Genomic DNA, 10840 nt, shown 5'->3' with positions numbered 1-10840 from the left:
TTTGATGTTTAGTTTGCTGGATGGTTTGTTTTTGTTATATATGTGGGTGTTATCTCATTGCTTGTGTGTATAGCTCGCAGATGGGATGATCGCCCTCACTAAGTATTTATGAAATACTTATGCATCTCTTTCTTTGATGCAGATAAAAGCAAAGTGTGATCCATGGAATCATGGCGAGGAGAGGAGGATGATCTAGGCGCTCATTGGTGTTTTAAATTATTGTTGGATTTGTTAGGGTTAATCATACCAAATTGAAAACATTATTCCAAAACATGATCATGTTTATAAATTTCATTCTAACACCCTAACAAATCCAACAATAATCTAAAACTCCAATGATCGCGTAGATCATCCTCCTCTCCTCGCCATGATTCCATGGATCACACTTTGCTTTTATCTGCATCAAAGAAAGAGATGCATAAGTATTTCATAAATACTTAGTGAGGGCGATCATCCCATCTGCGAGCTATACACACAAGCAATGAGATAACACCCACATATATAACAAAAACAAACCATCCAGCAAACTAAACATCAAATAACACATCCAATTCACCTACAAATCATCACAAAACAAGTCACTCGATCCCAATCGCTTAGATAAGCTCATGGTCACGCACTCACCTTAGCAAGGTGATTTGAATAACAAAAACAACCAGGAAAACCTCTCTTCGCGACTGCAACAGCAAAACAACGCCCTACAACAAACCACACAAACAAAAATCTCTAAGAACCAAAAGGACAAAAACAGCAGAAAAACTACAGCGGCAGAAACGAAGCCCTAAAACATAAACCAACCGTTAACTTCTTAATCCATACGGTGAAAAACAAGATCCAGACGTCACAAAGCTTCCCACAAAAATTGGTGCCGATCAGAGAAGCGATAAAACCGCGATCGCACTTACAAACTTCGCTGATCCCAGTTCGCAACAGAGAAAATTCGTCTCACCAAACTGCATATAACTCACTGAGTATTAATCCGAATTCACTTCTGTAAACAGGAGAATTAACGTACACGCGTTAGGAACAAACCTACCAAAATTCGTTAACTTTAGATAAGCTTTGGTACGTCGGAACTCTGTTCTACCAATACGTGACGAATCTGCTTCTCTTGCTTTAAACACCAAAGCAAAGCTAACACTCTCCTTCTCACAAGTAAACTTCGCCTTCTCCTTTTTTTCAACTCAACTCTCAGAAACAACAGCGACTAAACAAAAGAGAGAAGAAGCGCTCCTTATAAAAGTTAGGGTTTTTGGTTTATTCTGATTAAACCATGATTTACCTAAACCGACATTACTTAAACCTCCTTTGATTCAATTGACAAATCGACCAGTTTAGGAAATCAACCGGAAATAAACCGACTCCACTCTAATTCTTATACACAATCAAGTCTCCTATTATTTTCAGAACACGTACGTTACAATTCTCCCCCACTAACATGGATTCGTCCTCGAATCCTTCAACATTCTCCATCAGTCGGACTCCGTGCAACCGTCCCAAACGATCTGCACTCCCACAACTGACTCCTCTGAGGCTCCTATCTAATCCATATACTCACGTTCCAGACCCTATTTGCTCGTACTCACCCACTTCCCCCGTCCACTGGTCGCAACCCATGAATCATACTGGCTCGTCCTCAGGCCTCTGCCTTAGACTACGGTATCAAGGAAGTCTCACCACTCCCCTTGCACATATTTCTCTTACACATGACAGAACAAGTCAAATCCAAGAAATACACATCTTATTAATCACCAATGTCATAATCATTACACCAAAAATGAAAATACAAAAGAGATACAACCAAAACAAAACTCAAAACAAAACAAGCCAACGGTCTACTCCTCGACCTGCTTGTCAAACCACTTCCGGAACCTTGCCTTCATCCTGGCCACTGGCTCCCAAGTCTCCTCCAAGACTCCATCACAGTCCCACTGGCTCCCAAGTCTCCTCCAAGACTCCATCACAGTCCATCGAAGTTCTTTTACCCGCCTCTCGAGAACCCTCACTGGCCTTGCTTCCAAGGTCACTAGGCTGAAGATCTGCCGGGATCGTAGCCAACACCTCATCATCCTTGTGAAGACACTTCCTTATAATTGACACGTGGAATACCTTATGAAATGCATGCATTACCTTAGGTAACTCCAACCGATAAGCCACAATCCTGAAAGGACATATAAACCTCGGACTCAGGTTAGTCTTGGTAAGGGACCTGTTAGGACCACGCAACATCGCCATCTTGAGATACACCATATCTCCAACCTCAAACTCCAACTTTTTGCGCCTCTTATCAGCATAACACTTCTGCCGATTCTGCGCCTCTCTCATGTTCAGCTTCAGAACCCGAATCTTCTCTGAAGTCTCCTAAACAAAATCCGCACCATAAATGCTCCTCTCTCCCACTTGAGTCCAGCATATAGGTGTCCGACATGGCCTCCCATACAACGTCTCATAAGGAACAATCCCAATACTCGCCTGATAGCTATTGTTATAAGCAAACTCCACCAAGCTCAAGTGATCTGCCCACTGACCACCCCAGTTCAACACACACATCCTCAATAGATCTTCAAGTGTCTGAATGGTCCGCTCAGACTGCCCGTCTGTCTGAGGATGGTAAGCCGTGCTCAAATGCACCTTAGTACCCATCTCCTTCTGGAAAGCCTTCCAGAACGCCGAAGTGAACTTCGAATCCCGGTCTGATCTCTTCACGATTGAGTTGGAGCCCGGGACAACGCCGTTGTCTAAGGCTCCGTACCGGATGGCTCCAGCAGAGATGGCTGAGCTGAAAAAGTAGTTCAATTGGTGACTACTTCCACGGTGGAAATGTTGTTAAAGGGTGAGGACCTGAGTTTGAGGAACGCCAGGCGCACCAATAACCTACCTGGCCGACTTTTAATTGTAACAACCCATCCCGGTGCGAATCTCTGCCACATGGCACACCCTGCCACATGGCAGCTACAAGCGCTGCAGCGCACCGACTCTAACCTCTCTCATGTGGGCCCAAACTGCGCAGCCCACTTGCTCGCAGCCTCCTGCAGATCAATTGGTGACAACTTCCACGGTGGGAAGGTTGTTAAAGGGTGAGGACCTGGGTTCCAGGAACGCCAGACGCACCAATAACTTACCTGGTGGGCCAGGAGGATACGAGCAAGTGGGCTGCGCAGTTTGGGCCCACAGGAGAGAGGTTAGGGTCAATGCGCTGCAGCGCTTGTAGCTGCCATTCGGCGGGGTGTGCCATGTGGCAGGGGTTCCCACCGGGATGTGTTGTTACAAATTTAACACTACAAGATTTTTATAATTAACGTTTAATAACGAATTTTAAGTATATATATACCTATATCAAATTCTTTAGACCAAAAATAGTCTCTTTCCAAATTAAAAGTTTTCGCTTATCTTTTTAAAGAAAGCTTTGGATAGTTATAATAAAGTTCTAATTTTAATTTTATTTTGAACAAATATGGACGGGTACTAAATTAATATGTTTATAAAACTTATATGTCAATCTAAGTCTACTTTATCTGCAATATTCATGCATCCACATCTTTCTTTAGAACTAAAGATCCATGTCCATATAATGGTCCTTAAGGTTATAACTTAATACTAAGACCATACAAATCTTATCAAATCAAAAAAAAGTTGACCTCAAATAGCTAATCATAATTTCTTAGATGTTGATGTCATCTTTAAAAGTTACTTAAACCCCATAAGCATCAACGTAACCTTTCCAAAATATGTTGATTGGCACTCAAAAATATTTTATAGTAGAAGTAGTTATGTACTTACCTTTATCGTCGGAGTTTATCGATAAGAATCGATATAAGCTTATGGAAATCCGAATGTTAGGTGAGAATCGATGTATTGTTCGGTTTGTTCGGACAAGATGGGACTTCTAACACTAATTTTGCCTCCTTTGCAAACTCAAAGTCTGTTAACTACATATAAAGTTAAGTTTCTCATCCCATTTTGACAGATTAAATTTCATCAATAAGAGGAATATACCAAAACAAACATACATATTAGACACAAGTGAGAGTTTAGTTTGTATACTTTGTATTCATCATCAAAACATGAAATGACATCTTAGGTAGTGTTGTCAGTTGTATAACATATATATATATAGTAGCAACAACATTAAGTTTTTGTGAGAAAAAGATGTTTGAGAGTTTATCGCCATGGCTGTGCTTATATATTGGGTGGCTGATAGGCGATTTAAGCCCATAGATTGAAGTGAAATAGAGAGTGTGACATTGTGTGATAGAAAGACAGTTTTTTCTAACTCTTTTGCTCATACATGTGCCACATTTTATATTTTTTAAGCCCCAAATTATATGGGTTTTGTTACAAATTCAACACAATCTTATTTGCTAAAAACATATTCGCTATCAACTCTTATCAACAACTTTTCAAAAGAGACTCTCCTCCATGTTCTTGGTGATTACCCCAAGTGCTTCCTCATACGACTTAACTAAACCATCTAAAGACATTCCTCTCACCGGATCAACAGTGAAACTCCACTCAACCACACAACCATCAACGTCTCCAACTTCACCACGTGGCGATACCTTCACCGTCGAGACGTATGACTCGAATCCAATGTTACTCTCTACTATCTCATACCTCATCACACGCTCCACAGGATCAACAGCCACGAGCTTCTCCTTTGACCATCCGGAGCCGGAGCCGGAGCAGAATCTGATGCAGCCGGGTTCACCGTAGATGCCGTAACACGTACGTATCGTCGGAAGCCACTTGTTGAGATTGAAGAAGTCAGTGAAGAGAGGCCAGATTTGGTCAGCCTTTGCCTTTAAGAGGGTAACTGAGACTTTGCCTTGCCATTGCTCTGCCCTTGAAGCTTCTTCCATGTCACAAGAAAGAAGATATATGAAAACAAGATAGTAAACTCTTATAATGCGTTCTATTATTATTGGAAAATGACAATTAGCGTGGACCGTGGTAACAGAGAAACTTGTTTTTTTGGCAGTTTTTTTTTTAAGGAGAATGACCAACTTTAAAGAATGTATCATTTTTGCTAAAATCTTATGAATTTTTCATTTTTGAACTTTTAAAAGTGTCTATTTTTCGATTTGTTAAAAGAATTACTTTATAGTAAACTAGATAAGAGCCCACGAAAAACGCGGATTAAAATTTATGTTTCACGTATGAACTAAAATTTATGTTTCACGTATGAACTAAATATATTGCATGTGTTAAAATTTGGATAATCATAACATTAAAATAAAAAATTAATCAATATTAATTGAATATCATATTTTCTAATATAGATTAGGGCCCGTCTAATAGACGGGTTATTTATTTTCAAAATAAAATTAAAATCAAAATTTTATTGTAAAAATGTTATAGCCAAAGTATTCAGAAAAAGATAAATTTTTAAGTTAGTAAATTGTTTTTTCTTGAACAAAATTATTTATGTATAATACATATTCAAAAATTGTTATTAAAAATTCATTATAAAAATCTAGTAATGTTAAATTATCAATCACCAAAAAAATTGTGAGCTATTCACCATTTTTCATAATATTACTATTACCAAATTGTTTAGAAAACTTAATTTAGATATTATACCCTAAACATGATTATACCACTATCCTAAAAAATGTTATTTCCTAACTTCCAGCTTTTTTAAAAACTATTCTTGCATATTTTTTTACTTTGCAATCTATTTTATTTCTTAAACTTAATTAATTATTACAAAATTTTATGGTAAATGTTTTTACAAATTAACATCAATCCAAAAAAAATGAGTTATAGTGTCGTTGAGATAAGTATTAAGAATTTGTTTTTATTAAATATGAAAGTATGCAAAATTACATATTTGAAAAAAGTATTTTAGAAATTATTATACTACAAATTAAATTGACTTTTTTATCTTTATTTTAAGTTAACAATGTCTCTTTTTAGTTCCCTTTTATTCACCCCTCTTATTTTAGCCAATGAGATTGCACTATGACGTATTATATTTAAATGTAAATTTAAAATTAAACAATCATAACATATTAAAAAAAAGTAAAAACATTTAATAAACACATTTATTTTGTTAAACCCATAATCTCGTTTAATTGTACCATCTATATCTTAATTCTCATAATTGTAACACATAAATAACCTTCTATAAATTGTGTAATTTAAACTCTACTCCTTATTTATAAAACTAAATCGACATAAAACCTTGTATGAATTGTGTAATCTAATCATTTTCATATTGATTATGCACTATTGTCTTAAATTTTATATATGATGTGGGACGTTGTACATAGATATTTCTTCTTTATCAAATTGAGTAATATACAGTATGTCTATTCTGAAAAAATCAAACTGCAACATATGAGAGAAAAAATAATTTTTATTTATTAGAAATATGTTTTGTATAATAATATACAGCAATATAAAAAATAAGATCAAATAAAGGTGAGAGAAGAATAAAAATTGTTTGAAATATATTAGTTTAAATTAGGTAGAGATATATTAGAAAAATACAAAACATATTACATATATAAAATTTCAAATTTAATATGCCATTTTTATGGTACAAATTAATAATTTCCATGAATATTGGTTAGGTATTATTTTTTTAATGTAATTTTATATTTTTAAAGTTGATTTTTTTTTTCATAGAAACTATGTGAGCCAATGAATCCATCTCTCATTACATCCGATCCGAATATCTTATTCAAGATCCTTATTGATAGAATGATAGGACCAAGATCCAAGTGTAACATATTTTGCAGTCTTAACTTTTTTTTGGATACACCCTCTATATTAGTGGCATTTAATTCATTGTAAATATGAAAAAAAAATTTGCTTAGTTTGTAATGAGTATTTCTCCTTTAATAGTATAAATAAATAAAAATGGCAATGGTTAAATTTTTTGTGACTATTTCTTAAGCAATTATCTTCTCTAATCTCTAAAAAGCTTTCAAATTGCCGAAATTGTAAATCGATTTAAAATAAGAGAAATTTTTATAGAAAAATATTTTAGTTTATGGTTTTTAATATAGGAAAAGAAAAGAATAGTATATTTTTTAATATAGGAAAAGAAAAGTATTTAAAGTATGTAACATTTAAAAAAATTGATGATTTCCGAATAAACTAAAGTTATTAGGAATAGACTAATCACAATTAAACACCTTACATTGATGCACATTATAGACCACCATATAATGGTTTAACCAAAATTGAGCACCTACTCTTTGGTTACTGAACTCATACATGTGCCATATATTTTTTTAATTTAACCCCAAATTATATGGGTTTTGTTAAAAATTCAACACAATCTTATTTGCTAAAAACATATTTGCTATTAACTCTTATGAACGACTATTCAAAGAAGACTCTCCTCCATGTTCTTGGTGATTACCCCAAGTGCTTTCTCATACTTGTTCACCAAACCATCTAGAGACATTCCTCTCACAGGATCAACGGTGAAACTCCAATCAACAACACAACCATCGACGTCTCCAACTTTACCACGTGGCGATATCTTCACCGTCGAAACGTATGACTCAAATCCAATGTTACTCTCCACTATCTCATATCTCATCACACGCTCCACAGGATCAACGGCCACAAGCTTCTCCTTCGACCATCCGGCCGCGGACACAAGGTCACTGGATCTTATGGAGGAGCCAGAGCAGAATCTTATGCAGCCGGGTTCACCGTTGTTGCCGTGGACGCCGTGACACGTGCCTAACGTCGGAAGCCACTTGTGGAGATTGAAGAAGTCAGTGAAGAGAAGCCAGATTTGGTCAGCTTTTGCCTTTGTGAGAGTAACTGATACTTTGGCTTGCCATTTCTCTGCCCTTGAAGCTTCTTCCATGTCACAAGAAAGATGATCTTGATGCATATATGAAATAATGAAAATAAGATAGTGTTACTTTTATGACAATTTATGTAAGAATCTCATAAGTAGAAATATGTATTAGCAATTTGGAGAATGAAATTTAATTACCTTACCAAACTCTTAAACGTTATGATGATATCGATGATTTTAGGTAGACCAAGTTCTATTATTATCACTTCTTGGGAAATTGATAGTGGACGTACGTGGTGGTAATAGAGACACTTGTTTTTTAAAGAGCTTTTTTTTTGTATTGTTTTTTTTGTGTGTGTGTGTGAGAAGTGTTAATGGTTTTTGGCAGTTTTTAAAAAAGTTTGTGAAATATAGAAGAAGAACTACAAATTTATTTAGTAAACAAATTAAAAAGGCAGTGTTGAATTTTTGTGATTTATTTCTTAATCAATCATATAAGTCTAAAACCCTTTTAAATTGCAGATATTATAAATCTATTTAAAATAGGAATTGAAAGATATTTCAATTTATATATGGAATTTAATAGAAATTTTTTAATATTAAAATATAATAATATAGGAAAAAATGAAAAAAAATATATATATCTTGGAAAAGAAGAGTACAGTATTCAAAGTATGTAACATTTATTAAGAATAGACTTAAGTTATTAAGAATAGACTAATCACAATTTAACACCTAACATTGATGCACATTATAGACTACCATATATAATGGCTTAACCAAAAATGGCCATGATGATTCCTTCATTGATGCTATTATATCTACTCTCTAGCAGTTGCTCTTTGGCATTTTTAAAAACCACCAAATAATATAATGGCTTAACCAATTTTTTTTGTCAAATAGTTTATGTATTTAGGTAGAAGAGTATTGAGTCATTATGCGAAGGAGGATATCGTCGACCAAACCTCGTTAAATACTCTCACTAAGGACCTCGAGAAGCCCAATAAATGAACTAAAGGAAGCAACTAAAATTCTCAAAGTGTTTGATCCAAACTATCCACATCTTACATCTACAAGAGGGGAACATGTCGAAGGCAGCTAGAGATCTAACTTGTAGGAATCTTTATATGTTTCTATAGTTGAGAGAGTCCTCATATGTCAACCAATACACATTGCTCATTTAAGCACATCAAAAGAAACCTTATCATGGGACGAGGAGAAGTGAAAGGAACTAAGAGCATCTCCAATGGAGGTGTTTAATGGGTGCCTAATAGGTTGTTTATTCTTATATATAATGAATATAATCAAAAACAATCTAAAAATCTTAAGTATTGTTGCTTAAATTGGGGTTTTAAGCAAATCACAAGCACTTTAAACTACAAATTATCACAATTTTTTTATAAAAATATTGGTAAGCATTCATTATGGATGCTTACCATTGGAGGTGGCCTAAGATCTCTTCGATAGTGTTTTGTGGATGAAATAACATTTCACTAAAACATTGTTTTCGCAAACTTAAACCAGCCGAGAAAGAAGATGCGTGAAAAATTCTCCTAATCACTCTTTATTAGGAGTACTAGAAATCTTAGGCCGAGTTCACATACAGCGCCGGCTTAAGCATTTGATTGGTCCCGGGGCTAAATATAAAAACAGAACACCTTTTGTACTTATAAAACAAAATCGTTTACACAAAGAAAGCAATCAGCAAATAACACATCTCTCATTTTATTATCAAGGTTCTCCCAAATATGAGGATCAAAAATATTAACACAAGAACTTGGGTTTTCACATACATTCAAACTTTCAACATTAGATGCATTAGCCACAGTATCATGCTGCTCACACAAGTGACTAGTGTCATCAACGGAACTATTATTTGATTGAGAAACATTATTTATACCATCAGGTTCTGAAATTTCATTCTCATTAGCACTTGTTCTTGTCACAAATCTATCTAACGAACCTCTTAGTGATTGAACAAACAATGTATCTTGTTTTTTTTTTCTTTTAAAACATTCAGATTTATGTCCCGTCATAATGCAATCTTAAGTCAATATGGCCCTTTAAGTCAATTAGATACTCCTTTTCGTTTTTATATGGGCCCTTAAGTTACAATTTGTTTTTAAACGTTAGTCTTAGAAAAAGAAAAAAAAATTACACATAAATAAGAATTAAAAAATTGGGAAAATGTCAAATAATTCGCGAACTTTTAAATTTACGACGAAAAATTCGCGAACTTTGATGATGCCATTTTAATCAACAACTTTCTGTTAACTTTACTCTAAAATGCCAAAACTATGTTGACCGGGCCAATTTGTTCTTGGGTTTAAGTCTCTGTGACGAGCTTAAGAACGAGATTAAGTGTCTGTTAGTTGTTTCTGTCTGTGCTTAAACACAATGTTTAGGAGAGACGAACAAGCTTAACAGACATAATCCCCAAATCGATTTTTGCTTTCAACAATCGAAACCCTAGAAAAGAAAAATCGAATTCTCTCAAATCTCTTCTGAAATTGCGATGGCACGAACCCGTGGAGGAAGACGGAAGCTTCCGACTCGTAGGTTTGCAAGATTAAGTTCGTCAAAGGAGGCAAACGAAAGAGACGTCAATGGAGATGAGATGGTTAATATCGAAGGAGACGTCAATGGAGATGAGACCGTAAAGATTGTTCAGACGACAGAGACAGTAGAGGCAATGGAGACAGAGACAGGACAGGCAATGGAGACAGAGACAAGACAGGCAATGGAGACAGAAACAGAGGCTGAGAAAAACAACCCAACAGAGAGTGAGCCGGTGGAAAATGCACCAATAGCAGACAGTGAGGTGGTTCGCATTCCATCAGAGACCTCGCCGGTTTCAAATCCACCCGAAGCAGCGACTAAGGTGGTTGGTCAACCCAAAGAGAAAAGGAATATCAAAAAAGGAAGAAAGGTCAAGATATTGAAGAAGATCGTGAGGCTGTTAGTGGGGATGATTGTGCAGTAGCGGGTGATGAAGACTGTGATGAGATTGGTTATGCAGACGAGGAAAACAGAAACAGTGAAGAAATTATACTTTAGTTGGTTACTGGGATCTCT

The 10840-nt window shown here is 35.4% G+C and overlaps 2 protein-coding genes across 3 annotated transcripts; both read right to left on the bottom strand.

Moving 5' to 3' along the window:
- Positions 1–4287: 4287 nt before the first annotated feature.
- Positions 4288–4945, bottom strand: LOC17889675 (lachrymatory-factor synthase). Its single transcript, XM_006295105.2, has one exon. The coding sequence runs from the start codon at positions 4857–4859 to the stop codon at positions 4401–4403; it is 459 nt and encodes a 152-aa protein (XP_006295167.1). The 5' UTR covers positions 4860–4945; the 3' UTR covers positions 4288–4400.
- Positions 4946–7125: 2180 nt separating this feature from the next.
- Positions 7126–8103, bottom strand: LOC17888499 (lachrymatory-factor synthase). Of its 2 annotated transcripts, none has more exons than XM_023784423.1 (2): positions 7969–8103; positions 7126–7848 (listed from the first exon to the last, which is right to left on the bottom strand). In XM_023784423.1, exon 2 carries the CDS (start codon positions 7829–7831, stop codon positions 7337–7339), a length of 495 nt encoding a protein of 164 aa, XP_023640191.1. In that variant the 5' UTR covers positions 7832–7848; positions 7969–8103; the 3' UTR covers positions 7126–7336. The 2 variants fall into 2 exon arrangements, with proteins under 2 accessions (XP_023640191.1, XP_006295129.1); XM_006295067.2 differs by having other exon boundaries at positions 7964–8102.
- Positions 8104–10840: the final 2737 nt, after the last annotated feature.

This window comes from Capsella rubella, unplaced genomic scaffold (genome assembly GCF_000375325.1).
Source record: "Capsella rubella cultivar Monte Gargano unplaced genomic scaffold, Caprub1_0 scaffold_4, whole genome shotgun sequence".
Taxonomy (NCBI): domain Eukaryota; kingdom Viridiplantae; phylum Streptophyta; class Magnoliopsida; order Brassicales; family Brassicaceae; genus Capsella; species Capsella rubella.
Note: the sequence above shows the minus strand (reverse complement) of the source record. Positions and strands in the feature narration are given on the sequence as shown.

What these genes read in the sequence shown, in the direction of transcription:
- LOC17888499 (XM_023784423.1), bottom strand. Translation starts at nt 7,831, where the DNA reads ATGGAAGAAGCTTCAAGGGCAGAGAAATGGCAAGCCAAAGTATCAGTT.
- LOC17889675 (XM_006295105.2), bottom strand. Translation starts at nt 4,859, where the DNA reads ATGGAAGAAGCTTCAAGGGCAGAGCAATGGCAAGGCAAAGTCTCAGTT.